The sequence below is a fragment of the Somniosus microcephalus genome, chromosome 3 (genome assembly GCF_052327205.1).
Source record: "Somniosus microcephalus isolate GS21.2 chromosome 3, FLI_Smic_1.0, whole genome shotgun sequence".
In the NCBI taxonomy this organism is placed as follows: Eukaryota; Metazoa; Chordata; class Chondrichthyes; order Squaliformes; family Somniosidae; genus Somniosus; species Somniosus microcephalus.
In genome coordinates this window covers 288,899,045-288,912,028 of record NC_140989.1, presented here as the reverse complement: position 1 = coordinate 288,912,028, position 12,984 = coordinate 288,899,045, and the positions used below count along the sequence as shown (strand labels likewise).

Here is a 12,984-nt window from a genome sequence, read left to right as displayed (position 1 = left end):
GAAGGACAGAGTGGAAGCAGCACAATAACTCATTTGTATTGTCACAGAATGAGGACAGATTAGAACTAGAGAGACTCGGAGAGTAGCACTGGAGCACAATAGGTAAAGAGAAAAACATGGGACTGAATATAAAGACTTGAGTATAACAGTAAGGGAGCAAGCAAAGGTTTCATGCCTCATTTATATTGATTGAAGTAGTGGGCAATACGGGATTACTCTACAGAAAATGTTGGAAATACTCAGCAGGTCAGGCTAGCATCTGTGGAGAGAGAAAAAGAGTTAACGTTTCAGATCGATGGCCCTTCGTCAGAACTGGAAAAAGCTGGAGATGGAACAGGTTTTTAAGCAAGTGCAGGGGCAGGGAAAGCGGGGAGGGGAGGGGAGGAAAGAACAAAAGGGAAGGCCTGTGATAGGATGGAAGGCAGGAGAGATTAAGAGACATTAAGAGATGGTGCAAGGCAAAAGGAGATGGTAATGGGACAAGTTAAGAAACAAAAGATAGTTCTAGATGGAAGGCAGGAGAGATTAAGAGACATTAAGATAGATTAAGAAATGGTGCAAGGCAAAAGGAGATGGAACTTATCTCTTCCTATCTCGACTCTATTTTTTCTCCCTTTGTCCAGTCTCTTCCCACCTACGACCACAACTCTTCCGACGCCCTCAGCCACTTTAACAGTTTCCAGTTTCCTGGCCCCAACCGCCTCCTTTTCACCATGGACGTACAATCCCTCTACACCTCCATCCCCCACCAGGATGGCCTGAGGGCACTCCGCTTCTTCCTTGAACAGAGGCCCAACTAGTCCCCATCCACCACCACCTTCCTCCGCCTGGCTGAACTTGTTCTCACATTGAACAACTTCTCCTTTGACTCCACTCACTTCCTCCAAATCAAAGGCTATGGGAACCCGCATGGGTCCTAGCTATGCCTGCCTTTTCGTGGGATATGTGGAACACACTTTGTTCCAGTCCTACACAGGTCCCCTCCCTCACCTCTTTTTCCGGTACATTGATGACTGTATCGCTGCCGTTTCCTGCTCTCGCCCTGAACTAGATAATTTCATTCACTTTGCTTCCAATTTCCACCCTTACATAGAAACATAGAAGATAGGAGCAGGAGTAGGCCATTCGGCCCCTCTAGCCTGCTCCGCCATTCAATGCGATCATGGCTGATCATCCAAATTCAGTACCCGATCCCTGCTTTCTCCCCATACCCCTTGATCCCTTTAGCCTTAAGAAATATATCCAACTCCTTCTTGAATATATTTAATGAATTGGCCTCTACTGCCTTCTGTGGTAGAGAATTCCACAGGTTCACCACTCTCTGGGTGATGGAATTCCTCCTCATTTCTGTCCTAAAAGGCCTACCCCTTATCCTTAGACTGTGACCCCTGGTTCTGGATTCCCCGACCATCGGGAACATCCTCCCTGCATCTAGTCTGTCCAGTCCTGTTAGAATTTTATAAGTTTCAATGAGATCCCCTCTCATTCTTCTAAACTCCAGCGAGTACAAGCCCAATCGACCCAATCTCTCCTCATACGTCATTCCTGCCATCCCAGGTATCAGCCTGGTGAATCTTCGCTGAACTCCTTCCATGGCAAGAACATCCTTCCTCAGATAAGGTGACCAAAACTGCACACAATACTCAAGATGTGGTCTCACCAAGGCCCTGTACAACTGCAGCAAGACATCCTTGTTTTTGTACTCAAACCCTCTCACTATGAAGGCCAACATACCATTTGCCTTCTTAACCGCCTGCTGCACCTGCATGCTTACCTTCAGTGGCTGGTGCACAAGGACACCCAGGTCTCGTTGCACTTCCCCTTCTCCCAATCTATTGCCATTCAGATAATAATCTGCCTTCCTGTTTTTGACAGCAAAGTGGATAACCTCACATTTATCCATATTATATTGCATCTGCCATGCTTCTGCCCAATCACCCAACCTGTCCAAATCATCCTGTAGTTTCTCAGCATCCTCCTCACAGCACACACGCCCACCCTTCCCTCACCTACACATGGTCCATCTCCGACTCTTCCCTTCCTCGACTTCTCCGTCTCCATCTCCATCTCTGGGGATAGGTTATTGACCAACATTCACTATGCACCCACTGACTCCCACAGCTACCTGGACTACACTTCCTCCCACCCTGCCTCCTGTAAGGACTCTATTCCATTCTCCCAGTTTCTCCGTCTCCGCCGCATCTGCTCTGACGATGCCACCTTCCATACCAGTGCTTCCGACATGTCTTCCTTTTTCCTCAACTGAGGATTCCCTTCTACAGTGGTTAACACGACCCTTAACCGTGTCCGTTCTATCTCATGCACTTCTGCCCTCACCCCTGCCCCTCCCTCCCAGAATCACGATAGAGTTCTCCTTGTTCTCACCTTTCACCCCACCAGCCTCCACATTCAACGTATCATCCTCTGCCATTTCCGCCACCTCCAGCATGATCCCATCACCAAACACATCTTCCCTTCACCTCCGCTTTCAGCATTCTGTAGGGACTGCTCCCTCTGCGACACCCTAGTCCACTCCTCTATCGCCTCCAACACCCCTTCCCCTTCACCCGGCACCTTCCTGTGCAAGCGCAGGAGATGCAACACATGCCCTTATACCTCCCCACTTCCCACTGTCCAGGGCCTCAAACACACCTTCCAGGTGAAACAGCGATTTACTTGTACTTCTAGCAATTTAGTATACTGTATTCGCTGCTCACGATGTGGTCTCCTCTACATTGGGGAGACCAAACGCAGGTTGGGTGACCGCTTTGCGGAACACCTCCATTCAGTCCATAAGGGGGACCCCGAGCTTCCAGTCGCCTGTCACTTTAATTCACTGCTCCACTCCCACTCAGATGTCACCGCCCTCGGCCTCTTGCATTGTTCCATGGAAGCTCAGCGTATCACAGAATCACAGAAACCCCACAGTGCAGATAGAGGCCATTTCGGCCCATATCCCACCCGATCCCCGTAACCCCTACACATATCCCACCCTATCCCTGTAACCCCACGTATTTAATCCCCCTAACACTAAGGGTCAATCATAACATATATATATACTTTTTATCCACACTTTTGTTCTGTTCTTCTCCCCCACATGGCAGCTGTCTTTCATTCTGCCAGTGTAATTTACACTTCATCTAGAGCCATCCTTTGTTTCTTAACCTGTCCCATTACCATCCCCTTTTGCCTTGAATATCTCTTAATGTCTCTCAATGTCTCTTAATCTCTCCTGCCTTCCAGCCTATCACAGGCCTTCCCTTTTGTTCTTTCATCCCCTCCCCCATTTCTCAGCCACTACACTTGCTTAAAAATCTGTTCCATTTCCTGCTTTTTTCCAGTTCTGACGAAAGGTCATCGACCTGAAACGTTAATTCTGTTTCTCTCTTCACAGATGCTGCCTGACCTGCTGAGTATTTCCAGCATTTTCTGTTTTTATTTCAGATTTCCTGCATCTGTAGTATTTTCTTTTTGTAAAAGGAGATGGTAGTGGGACAAGTTAAGAAACAAAAGATGGCTCTAGATGAAGTGTAAAGGCACTGGCAGAATGAAAGACAGCTGCCATGTGGGAGAGAGAAAATAAATAAATAAATAAATAATAAAATAAATGGGGGGAAAAAGGATAGGGGCAGAGGTTTTGGTCTGAAATTGTTGAACTCTATGTTGAGTCCAGAAGGCTGTAAAGTGCCTAATCGAAAGATGAGGTGTTGTTCCTCGAGCTTACGCTGAGCTTCATTGGAACAGTGTAGGAGGCTGAGGATGGTGAATTTTCAAAAAGGATCGATTTCAACTGACACACAACAGAATCAAATAAAGATAGAATTTCAAAGGTCATTGACCTGAAACATTACCTCTGTTTCTCTCTCCACAGATACTGCCTGACCTGCTGAGTATTTCCAGCATTTTTTGTTTTTATTTCAGATTTCCAGCATCCGCAGTATTTTGGCTTTGTAACAGGATTAATCTAGTTCTATCCAGGATTGGCCAAAGCAGTTGACAGAATTCATGGCTGTTTCACTGGCTGTAAATCACAAACTCTCTCATATTGATCTCATCCTGTAATCAGCAGAGCACATGCATAGATCACTGCTACACCATCACCCTTAGAAATTTAGGTTCTTTTGAGCCTTTGTGCCCATTATTGTAAATGATCTTTTGCCTCCCTGCATGCGCTTCACAGAGCCTTCCAAATGCTAACATCATCTTCTGATCCAATTGACAAAATAGCATAGCACAAGTTAAAAAAACAAACAAACATGAAACACAAAACCTCACAGAAATCAATTCACACAAAATAAGGTGGTGGGGATCATGGGGACATTTTTTTAAAAGTTTACAAAATCATTGTTAAAATAAGACGTCTTAGCTTTCCTGCTGCAGGTTTTATTTTGCAAAAGACACACTGGGAAGAAATATTAGAAATCATTCCCTTGAAGAGATCTCTGAACAAATTTTACAAGATCACATAAATTGGATTAACTTAAATATGGTTCGAGCTTTACTCCAATGGCTCAAGCAATGGCAATGCTGCATATCCTGGTGTGGTTCTGGGATCCAAGTTCAATTTGCAGTCTGTGCTATGTTAGCTGATCTCAGCAGGGACAGTGGTAGTCATGTTACAATTGGTCAATGTCTCTGGAACAGGCAAAATGAAAGAAATTGTGAAAAATAACTTTGATATCAGTGTGGGATTGTCCAGTGACTTATAGTGCAGGTGCTATAAATCTCAAAGTCTATATGGGTAAAATGAAAAGATTATCTTATTATTTTCTCTCCTGTTTTTCCACCACATTTCTTTCCCCCTCTCCTGAAGACATTGATTCCTTGCTGGTTTGGGTATGGCTTCCACAGATGTTGTGTTACCCTCCAGTAACTCAGCCAAGAGGAACCAACTAATGAAAAGACTATTTCAGATCTAGTATTGTGCAATGAGAAAGGGTTAATTAACAACCTTGTAGTAAAGGGGCATTTAGGGAAGAGTGATCATAATATGATAGAATTTTATATTATGTTTGAAAGGAGAGAGGATGGAGGGACAGGGAGAAAGGACAGAAGGACAGAGAGAAAGGAGAGATGAGGGAGGGACAGAGAGAAAGGATGGCAGGACAGAGAGAAAGGAGCGAGGATGGAGGGTCAGGGAGAAAGGATAGAAGGACAGAGAGAAAGGAGAGAGGATGGAAGGACAGCGAGAAAGGAGAGAGGATGGAGGGACAGAGAGAAAGGAGAGAGGATGGAGGGACAGAGAGAAAGGAGAGAGGATAGAAGGACAGAGAGAGGAGTGTAAGAAGGAATGTGGATCCCTTACAGTCTGAGAGAGGAGAAATTATAATGGGGAATAAGGAAATGGCAGAGAAATTAAACAAATAATTTGTGTTTGTCTTCACAGAAGAAGATGCAAAAAACTTCCCGGAAATAGTGGAGAACCAAGGGTCTATTTAGCGAGAATGAAGAACTGAAAGAAATTAGTATTAGTAAAAAAATAGTACTGGAGAAATTAATGGGACTGAAAGCCGATAAATCCCCTGGACCTGATGGCCTACATCCTAGGGTTTTGAAAGACGTGGCTATAGAGATAATGGATGCACTGATTGTCATTTTCCAAAATTTCATATATTGGTTACTGCAGATTGGAAGGTAGCAAATGTAACCCCACTATTTAAGAAAGGAGGGAGAGAGAAAACGGGGAGCTAGAGACCAGTTAGCTAGACATCAGTAGTAGGGAAAATGCTAGAATCTATTATTAAGGACATGGTAACAGGGTACTTAGAAAATAATAATAGGATTGGGCAGAGTCAACATGGATTTATGAAAGGGAAATCGTGTTTGACAAATCTGTTAACGAGTTTCTTGAGGTTGTAACTAGCAGAATAGATAAGGGGGAACCAATGGATGTGGTGTATTTAGATTTTCAGACGGCATTCGATAAGGTGCCACACAAGAGGTTATTAAACAAAATTAGGGCTCTTGGGATTGAGGGTAATACTAGCATGGATTAAGGATTGGTTAACAAACAGAAAATAGAGAGTAGGAATAAACGGGTCATTTCGGGTTGGCAGGCTGTAACTAGTGGATCAGTGCTTGGGCCTCAGCTATTCACAATCTACATCAATGATTTGGATGAGGATGGATGAGGGGATTTGGATGAGGGGACCAAATGTAATATATCCAAATTTGCTGATGATACAAAGTTGGGTGGGAATGTAAGTTGTGAGGAAGATGTAAGGAGGCTTCAAGGGGATATAGACAGGCTAAGTGAGTCGGCAAGAACATGGCAAATGGAATATAATATGGAGAAATGTGAAGTTATCCACTTTGGTAGGAAAAATAGAAAAGCAGAGTATTTTTTAAATGATGAGAGATTGGGAAATATTGGTGTTCAGAGGGACCTGAGTGTCTTTGTACACGAATCACTGAAAGTTAACATGCAGGAACAGCAAACAATTAAGAAAGCAAATGGTATGTTGGCCTTTATTACAAGAGGATTTGAGTATAAGGGTAAAGATGATTTATTGCAATTATATAGGGCCCTGGTTTGTGTACAGTTTTGTTCTCCTTACCTAAGAAGGATATACTTGCCATAGAAGGAGTGCAACGAAGGTTCACCAGACTGGTTCCTGGGATGGGGGGATTGTACTATGAGGACAGATTGAGTAGACCAGGCCTATTAGAGTTTAGAAGAATGAGAGGTGATCTCATTGAAACATACAAAATTCTTACAGGGCTTGACAGGGTAGATGCAGGGAGGATGTTTTCCCTGGCTGCGGAGTCTAGAACCAGGGGTCACAGTCTCAGAATAAGGGGTTGGCCATTTAGGACTGAGATGAGGAGAAATTTCTTCATTCAGAGGGTGGTGAATCTTTGGAATACTCTACCCCAGAGGGCTGTGGAGGCTCAGTAGTTGAGTTTATTCAAGGCAGAGATCAATAGATTTTTGGATATTAAGGGAATCAAGGGATATGAGGATAGTGCAGGAAAGTGGAGATGAGGTAGAAGATCAGCCATGATCTTTTTGAATGGCGGAACAAACTCGAAGGGCCGAATGGCCTACTCCTGCTCATATTTCTTATGTTATGTTCATTCTGTAAGTATGAGTCTACACACTGAGTGTCGACAGGTTATTTGATCACACGAGGGCACCAGAGATTTCCACACATGCATTTTCATCAACCTTACTGGATATTGAGCAGGTGTGGGAACCCTGGATGATTTTCCTCTTCTTAACCCAGGAGCAGAGTAGTCATTATTTTTAGTATCCCTTACTGCCAGCCTCAGTTAACTTAGCACAAACTTGGACCTTCCTGGTCTGTGTGGCTCAGCAACTCATTGCTTTAATCAGCTGAGCTTTTAGATGAGCTCTTGAAAAGACTTTGAAAGTATGGGCATTAATACATCTAACATGGAGTTAAATCAGCTCCCTTCTCACCTTACACTTTTAACAATACAAAACACACATGATTATGATGTGCGTCAAATTATATGATTTAATCACAGAAGCCTGCTGACTGTTAATATCCAGCATGATGCTCCACCCCAAAAATGGGAATGGAAAATATTTCCAGCGTATTCTATTTAAATTCAACAAACCAGTAAGTTTCCATACATTACACAGAATAATCACTTCGAAGTGTGTTTGGAAGCAGCAAAAAATCTTGGGGTTAAGGTAATGTACGTGGCTTGTGTTTTGCTCTTGGTGTTTGTAATATCACCATTGATGTGTCGCCTCCTGGGAGTGGCTGGTATGTTCTTTCCTGCAGTCTCCCTGCCTTCCAATTTTTCACCATCCTCTCCTGAAGGTACTGTATCACAATTGGCTATGCCTCCACAAACGGTGGTTGCCCTCGGGTACATTTTTTGAATGGCCACTCTGTGTGGGCCCAAACAGTGAATACCAACAACCGGCTATTCTACTGTGGGGGGCATCACGGCCCAGCCTGATTCTGTCCACACCAACATCTGCACACATACACTTTTGAGCAGGAGTCACTAGATGGCAATCAGGAGTTGACAAGGGGCAGTAAGGTAGGGGGCTCATTTCCCCCCATCTAGCCCGGGGCTGTTGAGGCAAATTGCAGCAACCTTATTACCACCCAGCTGGGGTGAGCTAACTCAGGACAGATTGGGATCAAACGTTCAGTTAACTTGTAGCAATTAAGAACTGTTTGCCTATGTGTCTCTGTTTTGAGCTTGTATATGTGCAGGAGTAAGGAAGGAGACTGCCATTTCAAAAAAACCTTCGAAAATAGTTTCCTGAACTCAAACAACAGCATTTAGTGCATGTTTTAATGCTCTATTGACACGTAAAGAAAGGTTAAGGAGAGTATTTTACCAACTGTAGGGGTGGTGGCAGCACTCAGTGAATTAGTCGAAGATATGGAGGAGGTGCTTTCTGCTCGAGCTAAAGGTGCTACTGGTGGAGGACTAGACGAATGTATCGGAGGACTAAAAGACCTGGACTGTAAGACATAAACCAAAAAATACCTGGTTATAGAATTGCACCTTACTGCAGATTAGATCACACATCATCACTCCGAGTTTCAAAAGAAACAATTCATCATTTAGTTTATGAGCTTCATATGTAAGAAACAAGCAATAAAACTCTTAGTAAGCTTGAAATTATACTAATTTTCCCTCCTATTTCCTCTCTTGAAGGAGCTGACTTATGCACAGTGTAGTTCTGTGGCTGCTGGCAGCTCTCCAGAACTTCATCAAGTCTGCGTTCTTCATATGTGAGCCAAGACAGTGAATCTTTGCAGGTTATTTAACTGTGGTGGGCATCACAGCCAAGCCCAATCTTGTCTTTATTGAATATCTACTTTTTGAGCAGGGAATTATGGAGAGCAGTCAGGAGCAGAAATACTGGCTGAATTTTCCCCCTAAGGAACACGCAGGCCAATTTCACCCCTACTGCCACTCCAGCTGAAATCAACTAACCTGGCACAGACCATGGAATGAAATGATGACCTTTGGTGCACATGGCAAATTATTCAACATCAACAACAACAACTTGTATTTATATAGCACCTTTTAACGTAGTAAAACGTCCCAAGGCGCTGCACAGGAGTATTATAAGACAAAAAATTTGACACCGAGCCACATAAGGAGAAATTAGGGCAGGTGACCAAAAGCTTGGTCAAAGAGAGCATCTTAAAGGAGGAAAGAGAGGTAGAGAGGTTTAGGGAGGGAATTCCAGAGCTTCGAGCCTAGATAGCTGAAGGCACAGCCACCAATGGTGGGGGTGAAGGAAATTGGGAATGCCCAAGAGGCCAGAATTGGAGGAGTGCAGATATCTTGGAGGGTTGTAAGGCTAGAGAGGTTACAGAGATAGGGAGGGGCGAGGCCATGGAGGGCTCTGAACACAAGGATGAGAATTTTTAAATCGAGGTGTTGCTGGACCGGGAACCAATGTAGGTCAGCGAACACAGGGGTGATGGGTGAACGGGACTTGGTGCAAGTTAGGACACATCATGCACCATCATAGCGGGCCGGCAGCGGGCTGGAAGAATTTTGGGTTGCTGCTCCTCCAGGATCCGCACAAAATTTAAAAAAATATATTTTTTGGAGCGGTGTCCAGCGGTTCCTTTAGGCATCGGTTAGATCTCTCAATACCTGGAGTAATGGGACTGGCATGTGCCGTGCGTGCTTCACTCATTTTACATAGAATTTATAGCACAGAACATGCATAAGACCCTCATTTATATATAGGAACATAGGAACAGGAGTAGGCCATTCAGCCCCTCGAGCCTGTTCCGCCATTTAATGAGATCATGGCTGATCTGCGACCTAACTCCATATACCCGCCTTTGGCCCATATCCCTTAATACCTTCGGTAACAAAAAGCTATCAATCTCCGATTTCAAATTAACAATTGAGCTGGCATCAATTGCCATTTGCGGAAAATATAGAAACATAGAAACATAGACGATTGGAGCAGGAGTAGGCCATTCGGCCCCTTGAGCCCGCTCTGCCATTTAATGAGATCATGGCTGATCATCCAAATTCAGTACCCTGTCCCTGCTTTCTCCCCATATCCCTTGATCCCTTTAGCCTTAAGAAATATATCTAACTCCTTCTTGAATATATTTAATGAATTGGCCTCAACTGCCTTCTGTGGTAAATAATTCCACAGGTTCACCACTCTCTGGGTGAAGAAATTCCTCCTCATCTCAGTCCTAAATGACTTACCCCTTATCCTTAGACTGTGACCCCTGGTTCTGGACTCCCCCGTCATCGGGAACATCCTTCCTGCATCTAGTCTGTCTAGTCCTGTTAGAATTTTATAAGTTTCAATGAGATCCCCTCTCATTCTTCTAAACTCTAGCGAATATAAGCCTAATCGACCCAATCTCTCTTCCAAACTTTTACCACCCTTTGTGTGTAGAAGTGTTTCCTAATTTCCCTCCTGTAAGGTCTGGCTCTAATTTTTAGACTATGTTCCCTAGTCCTAGAATCCCCAACCAGCGGAAATCGTTTCTCTCTATTTACCCTATCTGTTCCCTTTGTAATATGTAAACAGCCTCCTGCCTGCTTCGGGAGGGAGTATTGGCCGCTGATTTAAAGGCCTGCCTGAAAGTTGATTCAGGTAAATTGGCAAACGAGGTCCCCACCAGACCTTCAACTGCCAGTTGCCCAATTTTCAGGTTAGAAATGGGCGGCCGACAGTTGAAAGTCTCCCCCAAAGTTTTCAATTTGGATACTTGGCACGATTCCAGTGACTGATCTCATCTCAGTATGTCAGCAAACTAAGCCAAAGATAAATTGATGCTTGGATGCATGATCTCTTGGCTTGATTGTAATACACAGGCAATACCATGACTGCGGCTTCACCCACATTCTTGTGAAGAATAGACAGCCCAGCTTGTTTTTGGAGGTTGTCGAAGAAGAATTCTGGCTTTGAGTGAGTCATTGTCCAGTCCACTGGGCTGCATGGCTCTGATCCCCACAGAGACCAGGTGCAAAAAATGGGTTTTTCTCTGTAGCTTCCAAGTAGGACATTTAACATCCTCTTTTTGTTACATTTCCAGTAATATTTTAATTACAATGAATATGATGGTAACACAGCAAAACATACCATGTCGGTAACTCCAGGCTTTCCAGGAGGCAGTTTAGGCCGTGATGGAGGGCGAGGTGGTGGAGGAGGAGGAGTGTTACTGGTCAAGCCTGATGGTGTTGCTGGACGGGCAGGAGATGAAGAACCTAAAAATAAGTAGACATGGTTTAAAATTTTACAAATCACAGGGGGGGATCCTCAGGGCTGGAGCAAAAATTGGGTCAGGAGCCCAAGGATGCTGGGGACCCGAGGGAATGGTCCCTGGCATAAAATTAGCACTGGACAGGGGCTTTGGCATCTGGTGTGGGGATGAAGAGGCAAGGTTGGGGCTGTGGAAACCCAAAGACTCCTAGCTGGGCCGTGGGGGGGGGGGGGGGGGGGGGGGAAGACTCCTGCTCCTCTTGGCCCACAAGAATTCCAGAGAAAGTAATTTTTTAAACTTCCCTTGGCCGCTTCTGGCCATTCTGTGATTGCCCCCATGGTTTGGCTTTCGAGGTTGGCCTCGTGCGAGACTCCTAAATCTGGAAAATGCTGTTGCAGTGCCAATTGCATCATTGGGCCACATCTTTTCAATGTAAAGTAGGCCCCCAGCTGGCTTTCCTGTGCCTGAATTAAGGTAAGTAAAGATGGTGGGGGCCCTGGAACACGCCGGCAATGTGGTGCGACTGCCCCCCCCCACCTGCCTCCCCACCATGTTACCTGCCCACCCACACTGTTCTCGCTGGGTGGGGTTAAAATCCACCCCATTGACTCAGGCTGTATTTCCAGGGGTGTTGGCAGCTCTCTGCTATGTTGCAAAATTTGCCATTCTTCATGTCTGAGTCAACAGTCAATGTGGTGCACATCAGCAGACTATTCAACTGTGGACAGCATTATGACCGAGCCCAATAATTACATCGGCATCAAGAAAAATAAAATTAAAAACAAAGTAGTTAGCAAATTGGATGTTGAAGTTTTTAGGGTTTCATATGGTGGATGCACTCTCTAAAGCATGGTACGACTTTAAGCCTGCTTTACCAGAAAGTACAATATTTTCCTTCTGATTTTGCACCTTAATTTTCAAGCTAGCTTTAGTTTAGGACAAAACTTTTTCAGTTCTTTGTAATTTTTTTAATTTAATTTTCTTTCTCTGCTTCTAAAAGTGCTGACTCTTGCTGGACTTTATATGTGAGGTTCAAATGTAAGTATTGGCAGACTGTTCAACTGTGGAGGGCATCACAGTCAAGCCCAATGTCCACATACACGGGGTGGGGGGAGGGGGGAGCGCCTTTTATACAACCCAGCCTGATGTTCCTTCCCATTGAAGTCAATGGAAGAGAAAACCAGGCGTGGGGTATAATGTGCAGTCAATTCTATATTGCCCTCTTTACACCATTACCTCAAAGTTAAAATTACCCCCATTAACTTTTCAGCATGAATCATCGGATAGCAATCAGGATTGGGAACCTCACCCGAGTTTTCACCTCCCAGCCTAAGGACACCAAAGGCAATTGTAACTGCGATCAGCTAACTCAACACAGATCAATCTGCAATTTACTATTCTGTGTGAGTCAGTACCACACAGGCAATACAGTTCCTCACCAAGTGAGTAAACTTTTTAATCCCCATCCCCATCATCAGTATTTTGTGAAAGAAGATTGATATTGGTGGATTGGTACAAACAAATAAAGGCAAAATGGAAGCTGCAACATTGGAACAGAAAGCCTTATAACCATAAACTCTTGATATGGTTATAAACCAATGAGGAAAATGCGCACTCAGCGGGACACAGATGTGATCTAATTACACAACAGGAAAGGTCTGGGGGGAGGTGGTGGAAATTGGCTGACAGGAAGTTGTTTTGGAGAGGTGAAAATTGTAGCATTGTCAACATTCACCATTTACTCATGCTTCATGCAGAATATTTACATTAAATTCCCTGTGTGAAATATATTTGT

The 12,984-nt window shown here is 44.3% G+C and overlaps 1 protein-coding gene across 10 annotated transcripts in view; it reads right to left on the bottom strand.

Annotated features, from left to right (window-relative positions):
* The window catches only part of sgip1a (SH3GL interacting endocytic adaptor 1a), a 286,659-nt gene that overhangs the window by 58,603 nt on the left and 215,072 nt on the right, over positions 1-12,984 (bottom strand). For all 10 annotated transcript variants that reach the window (XR_015077669.1, XM_085982717.1, XM_085982720.1 and 7 more), the window contains 2 exons: positions 11,069-11,193; positions 8,327-8,453 (listed from right to left, as the gene is read on the bottom strand). Coding sequence is in view for 9 of the 10 variants with exons in the window: in XM_085982717.1 (XP_085838843.1) it covers positions 8,327-8,453; positions 11,069-11,193 (252 nt within the window). In the remaining variant the exon portion in view is untranslated. The remainder of the gene's footprint in view (positions 1-8,326; positions 8,454-11,068; positions 11,194-12,984) is intronic.